This window comes from Lagopus muta, chromosome 8 (genome assembly GCF_023343835.1).
Source record: "Lagopus muta isolate bLagMut1 chromosome 8, bLagMut1 primary, whole genome shotgun sequence".
Classification (NCBI taxonomy): Eukaryota; Metazoa; Chordata; class Aves; order Galliformes; family Phasianidae; genus Lagopus; species Lagopus muta.
Window position 1 is genome coordinate 19,616,433 of NC_064440.1, and position 15,382 is coordinate 19,631,814.

At 38.5% G+C, this 15,382-nt stretch overlaps 1 protein-coding gene across 3 annotated transcripts in view; it reads left to right on the top strand.

Annotated features, from left to right (window-relative positions):
• Nucleotides 1-15,382, top strand: part of MAP3K20 (mitogen-activated protein kinase kinase kinase 20) — an 87,716-nt gene that overhangs the window by 39,158 nt on the left and 33,176 nt on the right. For all 3 annotated transcript variants that reach the window (XM_048952481.1, XM_048952480.1, XM_048952482.1), the window contains 3 exons: nucleotides 1,643-1,729; nucleotides 5,312-5,386; nucleotides 10,373-10,479. In XM_048952481.1, the coding sequence (XP_048808438.1) occupies nucleotides 1,643-1,729; nucleotides 5,312-5,386; nucleotides 10,373-10,479 (269 nt within the window). The remainder of the gene's footprint in view (nucleotides 1-1,642; nucleotides 1,730-5,311; nucleotides 5,387-10,372; nucleotides 10,480-15,382) is intronic.

Below are 15,382 nucleotides of genomic sequence, written 5' to 3' on the forward strand. Positions count from 1 at the left end.
GACAATTCAGTCTTCTGTAAGAAAAATAGCAGAACAGTGTAGTTTTCCAGCTCAAGGTTCTTGGAGACATTTAACTGTACTTCATTGTGCTCTTTTCTTGAGAGATGTATTTAGATACTTCTCTGTCTGATGTGCAAACTTGGATTTCTTTGTGGTTTCCTGTTAGAACCATTCAGATGAGGTGATTCTGCAAGGCTACTCAGCTTGTGTTTGATTTGGTCCAAGTGTTTTTTGTTTTTGTATACTGCACTGAAGTACATAAGGCTGCTAAATTATTTCACTCATCTCTCACAGTTAAATTTCCTACCTCTACCAGTAGTGAGGTGATAATTGGAATTAGAAGTCAAAATGTTGGTGTTTTTTTTTCTGAAGAGGGTGAATTGAGGAAAACAGCAGAATTGAATGCCTCCGTGAATAGCCTTCCTCGTGTATTTCTTATATATGGTAAAATGTTCTTTTACTTATTATTCCAAGATGTGCTTACCTTTACTGATCAGTTTTCTGACTGAAGCAGAATTATTCAAATAGGTCTATTGATGGAACCCTGTTCAGTTGATTAAAGGCCCAAATCTGCTTCAATGCATTTTTTTTCTGCTTGAGCAGCATCTGCCAGTATCCTTGTGTTTTTCTTCTTATTACCTTCATAGTTGGCCAGAATCCATTCAGAATGATGTAGCTGCAATGAGCCTGGGTACTAACCCAGCCGATGAGGATATAGAGACTTGCCTAAGGATCTTAATACATTTGGTCACATGCTAAATTATTGATGTCTTTCATTGCTGTTGTGCTTGGTATACAAATGGAAGAAGTTTCTATGTAGATATTGGTAACAAGAGATAAGTATGAAGATTCTGATAAAAATAGAGGCAAACACAAGCGAAGGTATAAAGTTCTTGCTAATTTAATTGAATGCCAGTATGTAGTCCTTGAGGCAGAAAACAAGTTGGATTGAGTGACATGAATCATTTAGTGGTGCCAAACTCTTTCTAGAAAGTACCTAAGGTTCTTATGCTAAAAAATTAGTACATCTTTCTGTATGTAAGGACAGTGTGTCTATAAGATATAGGGGGAGAACAGAATTATTGTTGATGTGCTATATATTGTATGGCTTAATATAATCACGTACTTGGAGATAGACAGTTAGGGTTTTGCTTGCAAAATTATATTTACTATTTTTGTAGGCATATAATAGGAATAAAATACCTTATGGATCACATCCTGACTACCGAAAAGCACTAGTTGCAATCGTATAGAAATATTTTTAAATGAAAGATGACTGCAAGGCGAAGATGTGCCTAGCTGGGGCTAAGAAGGATAGGAGGAGTTCTCTGTCTTCCCAAGTCTCAACTGCCAAATATGAACTTAATAGTGTACAAAAAAAGTAAAAAAGCTTTTTCTGTGGCTCTCATAAAATTGCAGGCATTAGGCCCCACACAACCCAGTTTTTACTGTAGAGGAAAAATCAGAAACATTCAAATTAATTTAGCAAGAGGATCTTGCACACAAACACTGGTCCAAGTTCCTGCAAATGGAAACTGGTTGCCTGATAATTGGATACAGAATAGTGCTGTATCAAGGTTTAATAATGTATTTAAAATACAAAGTGCAGAAATAAAAATTCTTTTCTTTCTCTCTGTTCCAGGTTCTCTGGGAGATGCTAACAAGGGAGGTCCCCTTTAAAGGCTTGGAAGGATTACAAGTAGCTTGGCTTGTAGTGGAAAAAAACGAGGTAAGACTACGTTTCTACATTCAGGTACATAGATCAGAAAACAGTATTGGGGTTTTGCAAAAGACTTTTTCATCTTCTTCAAATTGAAAGTAAGTTCACGCGTATGGAAAGATTAGCAGTAGGAGCTAACACAAAGGGTCAAAGTGATGTTATTCCTCATGAATGGACCCTTTACATCTAATTGTTGCAGCTTCACGTCGTGATGCTGTAGATCAAAAATTGTACAAGTACTGTACTAGTTTCTCAGTCTCAATTGTAAAACCTAGGGGTTTGTTCTTAGTGATGAAAGAAGCCATTGCGTCCAAGGTAGGGGAACAGTTTAACTCCATCTCCTGCGTTTAGGACATCTTTTTACTGGCCGGGAGTTGATATATCTGTAAGAGACCTTCAGCTACTTCAACTTAACTCTCCCAGCAGGAGTCACTATAGTACAAGAAACTGCCGCTTAGATGAAAATTTCAAAAATAAAAGAAGAAAAAATAGTTTTAAAAAAAGAGAGAAATTACAGTTTTGCCACCTACGTTCAACACTACATTGAAGATGAGCTCCTCACTGGTATCGGCAAGGCTGCGGCATAGCTGCAAGCCTCCTCATGCAGAGTCTTTCCATTTCAAAAGCACTTCAGTGGTGTAAACACCGTTTGTACAGTGTCCCCAGCCTCGCTTTTCTTCTTCTCACAAATTGAGGCTTTCAGTTAGTTGGACATGTGAGCGTATATCTGAACACATAGTCCCTTGATATCAAAGAGAGTAGCTACATTTAAAAAACATTTAAAGTTGTGACTGTACCACACACAGACAAGCATGGAAATCCTCCACAAAGATGAAACCTCCTCTATCTAGACACAGTGGAAGCTTGGGAAACATTACAATGGTGAGGCAGTGACTGCGTAATACGGATTTCTATTATTCTACATAAACTGTTTCTCAAAATGCTTCAGAGTTAAATAGTGGAGTCAGGTTTCCTCCTCTTAGTTTAATATTTTTTGTTGTTGACTTTTTTTGTTTCTGTTGCTTTTTTTTTTTTTTTTTTTTTAAACTTCAGTTTGAGAACTGGATTAATTCCAGTAAGCAACACTGATATACTGAATAGTTGGAAATGCTACATTACCAGTCTGAAGATTATGACCATGGTCTTCTACAGTGTTTATCACAGCAGGAGGTACAATGGGATTCTTTCTCCTAGTTTAGGAAAAGCCTTATATATCAGTTTGAAGAAGGTGGAACCAATGAACACTGCTATGTTCTATTATGTACAGTTTTACATAAGTGGTTTATAGTGACACTGATAGCATTGTAAAGAGATTGTCCTATGTTGAAAGATGATGGAGATACGATGCACATTTCTCTGCAGTTTTCCAGAGCAGGGAACTGTGTAAAATACAGTATGAACAAAATGTGGACATGACAACTGTTTTATTCATGGCTGGAGAAACTTTAGTGTTGAGATTTTCAAAGTCTATTTATCTGCCAGGTAGCACTAGCCTGTTGCCACCATCTTCTTTGTAATAGTGCCAAGAAGCCTTGAGAATATTAACACTTGCTAATATAGATTTTATTTTCTCTGTCCATGACTTAGGGACCATATCCAGTGTATGCCTTGTAAGAGTTGGCATGCATTACTTTTTTTTTTTTTCCTCCCCCCATAGTTTCTATGTCCTGAAACAAGTATGAGGATCAGGTTCTGTTCTCAGTTCTATCTACTGACATTAATAGACTTGCATGGATCTACTTCACAACAGAATTGAGTCACTGTTGAGCTAGGCCTTCATTCTTTTCACTCTAAGTCTCTTGTTAAAAACAGTGTGGGACTGAGGCCAAAGCATAATTGTTTAGGTTGAAAAGTCCTGCTTTGCAAATCTGGAGTGTAAGAAATAAAATGGGTTTTAAGGATTTCATATGGGTCCTTTCCAAGGCTCTGCATAATTTCACAATGTAATTTTTATTTTGGCACAATTTTTATATAAATTTATCATTTAAATTCAGAAGAGAAAAACACATGAATTCACGATATACTAGGGAGAATCCCATACAAAATTACGAATGAGAAATGTCTTTTCCATGACAATCCGAAAGCTTTGGAACCTGCTACCTCTATATTCCATGACAGATAACATTCTGCACAAGTGAGACAGCTGTAAATGAAGACTACAACTTATTTTCTACCTCCTGGAACTGTGAGGGTTACAGACAAATACTGCAGAAAGATGAGGCAGTGTATTTTTAGGGTAATGACTCAACCAAAGATCAAGTGCCAGTACAGTTTGTTTATGCATTGTACAAATTTCTGTGTATTTCTTGCATAGAAAGCTTTGCACCTTAAGGTATTTACATTATTAAAATAATCAAATTCCTGCAATGCCCTGATTCTGTATGTCATGTTTCTAATTTTCATGGTATTCAAATACTTGTATAGCAGAATTTGTTAACTCTTTGGCTTTTAAGGCTTTTCAGGTCATGCTATAGTAATACAATGGTACAAAATTTGACAGAACTTGCTTTGATTTACTTCTGAAATTCCAAGAGTGGGACTGATCAAAAGGTCTTCCTGGCAGGTTGGACTGAACAGGTTCAGGTTCTCACCTGCTGTAGGACAGGGAGCTCTTTTTCCAGCTTGATTTCCTCATATTTGGTCTCATTTGCACTGCAGAACTGCTTTTTATCTACATTTTTTTTTTTTAACTTAGCATGAAGCGTCTGAAGTAAGTTAGTTGCATTAGTGAGAGCAAAGGGATCACCTCTTAAGTTTTATGTTGTTGGGATACGCCTACAAGTAACTGGAGAGGCTTGGGTACTCATGTGTGTGTTTAACAATGGAATTGCTTTTAGCGTTTGCAGTCTGTAGGCAAAGTCTTTAAGCTACGTGTTGCTTAAGAGTCACTGAACAAATACTTTTCATGGCTTAAAACTCTCTGCAAAAGAAACCAAGCCAGCTTCAAAGTAATTCTCTGTAGTTAGTGGATCTGGCTGTAACCAGCAAGTCTTTGTCTTGCGTCATCAGAAAATATTTATATGAGTTCACTGTGCTCTGTGAGTGCTCTGTGAGATCTGCATGTCCTCATTAATCGTTCTGACCACAGGCTTATGAAATGTCTCTTGTGTCATGTAGAGCTTCAGTTAACTCTTTATAACTCAGTGTAGTCTGTATTTCACCCATTTGGTATATCAAAATTGACTATAGTGTTGTAGATCTGTATGAGAGAAAGGAATTAAACCAGACTGTACATTATGCCTGTTTTGATAAGCATCTTAAATATCGTGCAGTGCAGTAGTTATCTATACAAACTATGATATTTTAGTATTAAAATCTCTTTGCCTCATTTTTTACTTCCTTGTCTCCTAGTTTTCTTGAGCAACTCCATTGGTTTATTTGTTCCTTTCCTTCTTTATAAATCTATTAATTAATAGTACGTCTTACTAGTGTTACCCTTTTTTATGTCAATCGTCAGTTTTGTATTATGTTTAAATGAAAGAAGAGTGTGTCTCGCTTATTTTAATTGCTCTGCTCTTATAGGAAATCTATTATTAGCACCTCAAAGGGAAATGTTTCTAATAACTGCTACCTACGTTCTTTCTCCTTTAGAGATTAACCATTCCAAGCAGTTGTCCCAGAAGTTTTGCAGAACTGATGCATCAATGTTGGGAAGCTGACTCAAAGGTAATTTAATTTCTGTTATATTTTATATCCTCCACCTCTTATTTCTCTGTGTATGCTAAACTGTTTTCAGAGGACAAGTCTGAGCTATCAAAAATATTTGCTTCACAAAAATATTAGCTGGGGATGTCTTTTCAAAATGTATATATATTTACGTATTTATACTTAAATGTGTTTCTGTCCCTTTAATCAAGAAGTTGTTACTCTAAATTGCCTCACTACTGAAGACAGAGATTGTAAATAGAGGGAGAGAGCAAGAATGCTGCCATTTTTGATCAAGTGAAAAATCATTTTGCTTTTATTTCAGTAGTTAATCTTTCTTGAATGTTTTTGAATAATATGTTTCAAATAACTATTTCAAAGTCCAGTTCTGATTTCTTTCTTGTGCTGGAAATGTATAAAGAATAAATTAATCCACAGAATATGGGTAGGAATGGCAGAAACACATTCAAGATCAACATTTTAAAATGTTCTGGTCTTTTCCTTTAGGACTTTGAATTACGAACTTTATGACAATTATACTGTAATAGTAGTAGAATAGTAATAGAAGTACTGTAGCATACCGCTTAACTTTCCTCTATAAGAATAAATCAAAAGAGATATGAAAGACTATGTTTGCTCAGTAAATACTTTTGTAGATCCTGGCAATTACCTTCCTTAAATTGGCCCTGCTACCATCCTGTTGTATTTACATACTGGCTGGAAAGAACCTGCGGGCATACCAGTTCTGAAACCAAGTGTCAGTAGATATTTTGTTTTACCTATGAGGGTACTTAGGAGAGGAAAGGACAGTTAAGGATAGGAAATTTTGCACTTTTTCTCAAGTAAATGCACCAGAAAGACCTCTTAGTTATTTTGAACTCTGAAGAAAGGGAACTGCTACTTCAGAGACTCCAAGATTAATCCCAAAATGAATTATAGCACTTAGGTGATCTAACGCCAGAATGGATTATCACTGGAAAGTAGTCACAGGAGAGCAGTGTGAGAAAGGAGATTTCCCTTCCTCTCTTTCCTCTTTCCTTTTCTTTCTTTTTCCTTTTCTTTCTTTTTCCTTTTCTTTCTTTTTCCTTTTCTTTCTTTTTCCTTTTCTTTCTTTTTCCTTTTTTGTTGTTGTTAAATTTTATTTTTGAAGCAAGGAGTTGCTTCCTGCAGAATTGATCTGGAAGCTTGAGATCATCAGCAATATGGTTTCTAAGTGAATGCCCATTTAAATGGTACTCCCTTAGTGATAGTCCTCTTTCTTCTCTCCACAAGGCGAGGGGAGAAAAATGTTTTCAATCTTTGAATCTGTAATAGGGCTGTTTAAGTTCTAGGTCAGTAATTATTGAAGAGCCCTTCCCATTGGTAACTACATGTCTTATTAATAACTACTCCTCAATTAGCATCACTATTAAAGGCCACAGAAGAATTTTTGGATCTTTTAGAGTGTGCATTGCTGCACATACTAGAGCACATACTTGCTCTTTAGATTGCTCCAGCCAGATGTATGAGAATCTGGAAGTCTGTTGCTGTATTTGCAGGAAAGGGAGGGATCTGCACATAGGAAAAGGAATGCCTGAGCATCAAACCCTGACCTGGGTTTGAACTGAATTTCTGGGATCGTTGTTCCCAGATACACGCATCAGAGATGTAAAGAGCAAATACAAGGTTGGGTGAAGTTTTCTGACAGTCTGCTCTTTACTGCTCTTTTTCATTCAGCTTCTTGTTTTTTAAACAGTTATAAATGCCTTGTTCACATGAGTGAAATGAAGTAATCTCTGGTCACATTTTGGGCATGTGACTGACAAACTCGATCACGTGTTGGGAACGGATCAGTACTTACAGCTATCAGAATGCCTTGATAAAAGACTGTGAGGCCTGCTTGAACCAAAAGATGGAGCACATTCCTCTAAAATGCCGCACTGTGCAGCTTCCCCTTTGGCCAGGATTAGCTTAAGAAAATCAGCGGTAGATGTATGAACAAGTTACTGAAGGTCAAGTGAGAGTGTCAGCTGCTCAAAAGCAATTGCTCATATGCGTAATTTCAGCTCGCAGAAAGCCTGAGGCATTTTAGTGACTTAGCCCTGAGAAAAGAGGGATGTGCTTTTACTGTGGGGCTAAGGAGTACACTTAGGTGCTGCAAACAGCTGCAGTGTCAGACACTGCTCACACTGTAACCTCCTCGTGGGCATGAATATGGCTATTCACTTGCTTTGAATTTCTAAAAATTTGTTTGTTCTTGGAGAAAAATGACCATAGTGTGCTGCTCCAGGTGATGTATATTCAAAGTCTTCATGCAGTTTAAGCTGTGCAGGTGAAACAGTCCCTGGTGGGTTCAAAGTATTTTACTAAAATGCTAATTACTAATTACTTTAAATCAGTAATTATTTAATAATTTCTGTGGTAATGGAGTGTCTTAAATAACTACTACCAAATGTAAAATCCCTATGAAATAAGCAACCTTTGCGTGGGTACTAGAAAATTGTACAGATGTTGCTCATCACTAATGCTTTCATTTTCTGGGGGCACCTCTTTGGAAGCACAGGTGAGTGCATATTTGTAATTTCCTCTGTTCCCTTTGTTTATCCCCACTTTAACTTCAGAGATGATTACAAATTATTGTATGTTTTGATGGAACTCAGAAATTTGAGAACAGAGAAGCAGCAATAAAGGAAAGGCATATGGTTTAAATATCCTGGTTTTAGGCAGATGCGTCTAGTGAGAAATACTAAGTGGAAGGAAACAGTGAAAGCATTAGCCAGAACTATTTCTGGAGAAGCAGATATATTTTAAAGATTTTTTGCATGATACATACAGATACGAAGGGAAACAATTTTCAAAGGTGACTCATGCCTTGACATTTTGAGTCTCTTACAAGGATCCATTTATGATGCCTGGCTTCCTGGGAAGTACCAAGCAGCTGTCCACTGGAAATAAGACTTTTTTTTTTTTTTTTTTTTTTTTTTTTTAAATAAAAATAAAGCTCCTCAGCTTGTATTCCCAGCTTCAGCAATCACCTCTTGCCAGTCTTATCCAGGTTATCAGTCTACACCTAGAGTGCACGTGTTAAATATAAAGTCTTCATTGCCTCTGGGGAAAGAAACTGACAAAAACAAATACCAATGTAGGTCTGTGTCTTGCTGTTTTCTGCATCTCCAGAAAAAGCTATTACCTGTAAGTCTGGCATCTGTAAAGCTGGCAGAATAGCTGACAGCTGTTCACAGAAACTGCACAGCCAGAGAAGCTTTGTCAGTACTGTGTCTGTACAGTTATTCTAGCTGCAGTCATGAAACAGAACAGCTTGTTTTCAGCCTGTAAAGATTTGCTGCATACCAGCTTGGTCCGCTCTGTGTAGGTCCAACAGAGTGTGTGTTGTTGCTACTCTCAATCAATCTATTGGTGCTTCAGCCTCCCTTGCTAAAAGCCCTGATCTCTTGCCATTGCTGTTCTTAACTCCAATTTTTCTAGGCAGGCCTGATGGCAGTGCTGATGATGTTCATTTGGTGTTCTTGGTTCCAGAAGCATCGTGCATGCAGGGGGGCTGTTGCTTTCCCCGCCCCTCTGTGAGCCCATCTCTGAGGGCAAGGGTCCCCACTGGGCTTCTACACTGGGAGCACATTAACAAATGCACACTGTGCTGCTGAAAGGCTTGTTGGGTGGTGGGCTGGAGGCCAGACTGTACAGGCACAAGTGGTTGGGGCAGGTGCCACAAAGAAACCTGCATAGCTCACTCCACTGCCCATTTGCCCAAATTCATGGAAATGGACCAAAAAGCAACAGACAAAGCCTCCAGTCACTGCAGCATTACAATATAAGATAGCTTGTCTTTTTTTTTGTTATGCATTTGACACTTTTTCATGCTGTTTGACATTTAAAATAAAGAAATTGTCTTCTTTTATAATGTGGAAATCACTTGGATCTTCCTGGGAGAGACACCTCAGCATTGTTCCTAATTGTTTTTGTGCTCCCAAATTAAAATGCACGTTTTAATTGCGGCATCTGTAATTTTAGCAGGAATGGTATAATTAGAGGCGAGATACAGAGAGAATGCGCATCATTCCCTTATTATATATCTACATTTTGTTTCAACCTTTTGTCTCAACTTTGTCTGGAGTCTGTCAAACAGACTAACAGAGTCAGCGTTCTTTCAAGAAACACGTTTTACTCTGGCTTTTTCAGTTACTCTCCCACTTCATAGCTTCATTTCGGGACTATAAGGGAAGCATAAAACGCAGAGAAGCTGTGACTGCTCTCCGTAAGTGGCGAGTGTGCTTGTGCTGTCAGCACAGTGGCTGCTGGGCACAGAGCTGGGGACAGAAACTTGAACAAATGAGTCCAGGGCAGTACTGTTCCTGTGAGCCCTGCTGGCAAAGGGAAGGCAGCATCATTTAGCCCAGATCTCTGCAGCTGCCCAGGCTACCCATTAGCTAACCAAGTAGAGGGTTTTCTGGAAAGTGTCCTTTTCTGCAAGAACCAAGCTCTGCAGTCAGGCAACCGTTTGTGATGGGCAGCTAATAGCATCTTCCTGCATTAAAGAGTTTATGTTAGTTCCTGTAAAAGCCATCCGTCTAATGACCAGTTGCTGATTGGTCCAGCCTTCTCTCTGAGGTGCTATTTTCCTTCTTAGCTTGAGGCAAACTTCATTTATAGAATAGAGAATCTTTATAGTTATTATTATTACTAATGTTGTTTAATGTTTTTATTGCTATCCCAGGAAGTAGTAAATGGTTATTTAAGTAGATACAGGAGAATAAGCAAAGGATGGAGTCTTACTGGCTTGTGTGACTCTTTCCAAATTTAACATTTCTTCAGTTGAACAAATAAAAAAAAAAAGGCATACAAAAAAAAAATTAAAACTTTACACTCCTGATGTAGATGTTCTGTCCAAAAGTAGTATCCCAATTTCAGTTGCTTCTAGTCCATCACTTTCAGCTGAACGAATGACATTGCATAGTAATAGTCATATATGAATGCAAATGCTGATTCTTATTTTTTATTTTTTTTCCTCAGAAAAGGCCATCTTTCAAGCAGATAATTTCAATTCTGGAATCCATGTCAAATGACAGCAACCTTCCAGACCAGTGCAATTCATTCCTGCATAACAAGGCAGAGTGGAGGTAAGCTTCCTGCCTCCCAGGACGAAATGACACGGTTTTCCTTCTTAGTGGCAGAAGTCCATACTGTTTTCAGATGGACATCAGGCACTGATGAGGTATTGACAGAAAAATTTCTATTTTTAGAACACGATTTACCTTGTTGTTTTTCAGGAATGCTCAGAATGTTGTGAAACTTGTATTAAGAGCCAATACACTTAGCTGTACACTATGTTTATTATTGCATTGGTTTTGGTATAACGTTATTTATGGTTTTGTGATTCACACCTTAAAACCAGCAACATGTTTTCAGTGAGGGCCAAACAACTCAGGTGTATGTACTGTTTGATGCAGGTTTAACAGGAAGCATATAGACAGTATGTGTTTATTTTAGAAAAAAAAAAAAGGACATAAAGGGATAATTTTTCAAGTTAAGCCTTTATTCGTCTTCACTTGTGTTTTGTCATAGTTGTAGCCCTGTATCCAGGCCAGCCCTGCTTTTGCAAAGTGCGTTTGCAGATACGGAATTTTATCTATTGCCGATCATAATTTCTAGTCAAGCGTGATTATAAATGGAGATGAGATTTGAGAAAATAGCAGTACAAGCCCCATTTTTACAGTAAAAGTGCCAGCCTGTTTTACCCGTGTGCCAAAACTTCAAAAAATGTCCCCAGAGCACATTTGTCAGTTGGAAAGCCTGCAGCCTCACAGTACATCCTGTGTTTGGAAAAGCAAATTGAAAACAGATCTGCACAGGCAGAAGACTTTTACCAGCCGATTGCACTCGGTCTATATTAAGCAGCTTGGCCCCCCTCCAGCTGAGCAGGGAGCAGAGCTATTAAAGGTGCCCCACCAGCACCGTGCTGCGGCAGGAGCCCGCAGAGCACGGGGACAGGAGCAGGGAAACGGGCCTTGCAGCAAAACCCGAATCCCGTATCCCCTTCGCGGACTTCCCAGTAAAACCGAGACTTGTGCTTTTAATTGGAAGAAGTGGAAAAAGTGACTGGGAGCCGGGACGCTTCCCCGGTCACATGGCAGCGGTATAAATAGCCGGGACGGCTCCTGCCCTGACTCAGCAGCGCGCTGCCGCGGCCCCCGCACCGCCAGCACCGGCGACGGCAGTGCGACACCTGCTGGCGGCCGCCCGCCCTGTGCCCGCTGCCGCCCCGGACCCGGCCCGCCGGCCCGGCCCGCCGCCTCGCTGTTTGCTCGCGCTTGCGCTGGCCCCGGTGTGGTGCTGAATGGCTCCGCCCGTGCCACGGCTTTTGCGGAATGTCACTGTCTTCCCCTCACTTCTGTATTTCAAGGCTTGCTGCCTAAACTAAGGAAGCTCATGATCTCGCAGAAGCAGCCAGTAAAACGAAATTTGCCAGAATGGGTTTGTGGAAATGAAACCTCATTTTAATGATGAGCAAGTACTCAAAATCCGTTAGCAGAAACAAGTATTTATTTAGTTCTTACCAAGACAGCAGTAAAAGATGCTGTAGTTGTCAGTAAACTTTATGGAGTCGATTCGTTTTTTGGAGTGTGATCAAATATTCAAGTTTTCAGCAAAAAAGTTATTTTGATGCACCTAAGCTGCTGTATAAGGAATGGTTGACAAGGTCTAAAAGGAAAGCAATGTAGGAACAAAAATCTTTCTTCTGTGAAGTCATGCCAACATTTCTTAACCATGGAGAGTTGCGTTAATGGTAAAGTTGGCAAATTTTGTTTCTGGAAGAACAACCAACGTGGAGACAAGGAGATGTGAGAGAGAAAAGATGAATTTGGGATTGGGCATGACTTGCCTGAAAGCAAAGATGACTTCTGAATTAAGCTAAAATGAAAACACAACTGCAAGAAGTGCACAAATTGCATGAGGACTTGTTCAGACACTGGGATAAGAGTGGTTCTTTTGTACGTGAGTTCTAGTAATTGAGGTGGAAGTCATGTCTGCATGGAGACACACAGGAAGGTTAAAACAAATTAATAGGAAGTATGCAAAAAAAAAAACAACAAAAAACAAAAAACAAGTTAAAACAGATTAAAGGCTTGTATGCATAAAGTGATCCCAAGGGGTAAACCAAAACAGACTAAGACCATTTCTGAGAAGAGCTGTGCAAAAATTTAATGTGCTTTATCTTCTGCATTGAAAAATCTTACCTTTTACTCGTGGCTTTATTTATTTATTTATTTACTATCCCATCATCATTTGCAAAGAAATAACAATGGGGAAAGAATTGGATATGTTACCAAGAAATAGGAATTTTTAATAAAGCCTGGCTGTCAGAGCACTGGAGAATGATGGAGGGAAAAGTGAAGGTTATGCTTAACCTGCAAATTAGTAATACAGATACTGCACTTTCATGATGATGCTGCACTTACCAAAGTAAATCAAAGCTGGGACAAGTTGGGTCGCGTTGTTTCCCAACTCCATAATGTGTTCTTTGACCAGCTGGCATGAGAGCAGAATGTGCTGAGTCCATACACAACTGTGCAGGTGAAAGGTCAAAATGTAATTTATCATTTCTTTAATGTGGTCTTACTGGCAAAATGTAATGGTATTCACGTTTATATTAATAATGATTCAATCTCCCTGTTCTATAATGTCCTTATTTTATTTCCTTACTGTTCTATGCCTCACATTTTTATAAGGCAGCATTGACACACTGTCCTATGACTAAGTTGCACAGATCTGCCTTCTGTTTACATTCATGTTCTTTCATATCTTTGGAGCTCTTTCCCAAGTCACTTTTATTATGGTAGAAAAAAATTGGTGTTGAAGTAATGGTGTTCCAATTCATTGAGAAATCGCATTTGTCTGCGTTTAGCCACGTGTACTAACTGCATTTCTTGAACTTGCATCCTTTCCCTACAAGCAACTGTTCAAATGATTAAAAGCAGTCTATTAGTGATACTTATGTTAGTGTACCACTAACAATTCAAGGCATACAAACAAATACCACTCATTGTTTTTAATCTGTGGCTGTTTATCGTTATAATCTCTAGTAACAGTATACACATTCTTCAGTGTCACAGAATGAGATTATTCTAGAAAGCAAGCAAGCTGAAACTGTAGAAGCAAACAAATATACGCTCCCTGCAATGCATAATGTTTCAAGCTGCTTCATTTATGAAGGAAGACTCATTAACTGGGCAATGTACGGTAGCTTTCTCTTTTAATTACACAGTTTTATTATACAGCGGAATTATTTTCTGGAATGCAACTGTTTTTGCAGACTGACCTTTTATTGTAAGAGAAGTTTCTAGTTAATGAAGAGAGATAATTGCAGCACAAAATAGACTTTTGACATATAGAAAGCTATTGTTACCAAGACATTGCTAGTGCAGAATGTTATCTAAAAGAGAGCCTTAATTTACGTATTTAAAAAATTACAGAGTTGCACGTATGTTGCAGTGATGTTGAGACCTAAGAAAAGTAGTGTGCAGCAATCCTGTAATTGCTCTGTAGTTGCTGTAGTAGATTGAGGCATACATGTTGCTCTGACCAGGAAGGGTTTGTGACAAGGAAACGAATGCTGGGAAAAGAGTTGCTTTCTGACCTTCTGTGCAGTGCTTTTCAATTTAGAGAATCACAAGATTTAGTCAGGAATTCTGCCTAATGTATGTATCAGAAGATCTGTCTGGAGCATTGCTTTCAGTATTTTCCAGGCGTTTTAAAACAAATGTTGAATTTGCTGTTTATTAGGATATACGATGACTTTCCATCCATCACAGAGATGAGCCCTGACCTTTACATGCCTAAAAAAGAGATAGAATTTTTCTTGAAATCTGAAGCATAATAATTGTGAGGGACGTTTGTTCTGACCACTGCACTGAGCAGCTCACTCAGCATGGTTTAAGTGGGATAAATGCCCTTGCCCCAGGTGGCTGATTTTTGCAGTGGAATTAAGCGTGGTGGTAGAGTTTGCAGTAGTTTGCTACTTATTCACACTCCATGTCTTTTCATTGGACTTCTGTGAGCACTGCTCTCTGTCAGAGATTTCTTAATATAGTAGAGCATGTACAGAATTTAGGATATTTAAATTCTCTCATTTACTTAAGTAGGCTCTTTTGGTATGTACTTTCCCACATTAAGAGCCTGAACTCCTTTAGTGTGATAGATGAGAATAGCTAAATCAGTCTGTATTAAGACAGAGAAAAAAAGCACTTTATTTTTTACCAAACAGAAATGACAGCTACCGTTGTGGTAGACCTTCTATTTTCTCATTGTAAATATCAGAAGGAACAGATTTTCTGCAGTATGTTAACAGAAGAAAATATTGTGAAAGTTTGAGTGAAGTGTTTGGCATTGCCAATTCTTCCTAGCTATCTTAAGAGCTCTCTTCAGGATGGGTCTCATTGGAAGCTTGCTCTCTTTTTTTATGAGCAAAACCAGAACACTGTGATGGACTGTTCTTACATTGTGAATGAGAAGTAACTGAAGTAACTGTTTGCTAAATAACTTCAATATAAATGAAGCATCTGATGGAATTTTTTTTCCTTTGGTTATCTTACAAGCAAAAAAATGTAGCTGCATTTACTGATGAAATTACTTTTCTCTGTGTTCTAATACTCACCCATGCCTTTGCAGTGCTTGTTAAATTCTTTTCCAGAAGCAGACCAGTTCATGAACACACTTAAAAGATACTATTAGAAAGCATGTCAAAGGAAACCACTTGTTTAAGGGATGAAGTACATGCAATGCAACCCAACAGAGACCATTTCTAAGTTCCTTTGAATACAACCTTTGCTTCCTGTCTTTCTTGTTTGTCTCACCTTTGCTTGTGTGGTAAAAAGCAGAAAAAAAATGTAAACCAAATCCTTTAATTAACTATTCCTAACTTGAGAAGTAGGTGACCATTTGGAGGGCTGGATCATATGCGTTATGTTCTTGCTCATATTTACATGCTCTTATCTTGACCTAGAGAAACAGGAAGGTTAGCAG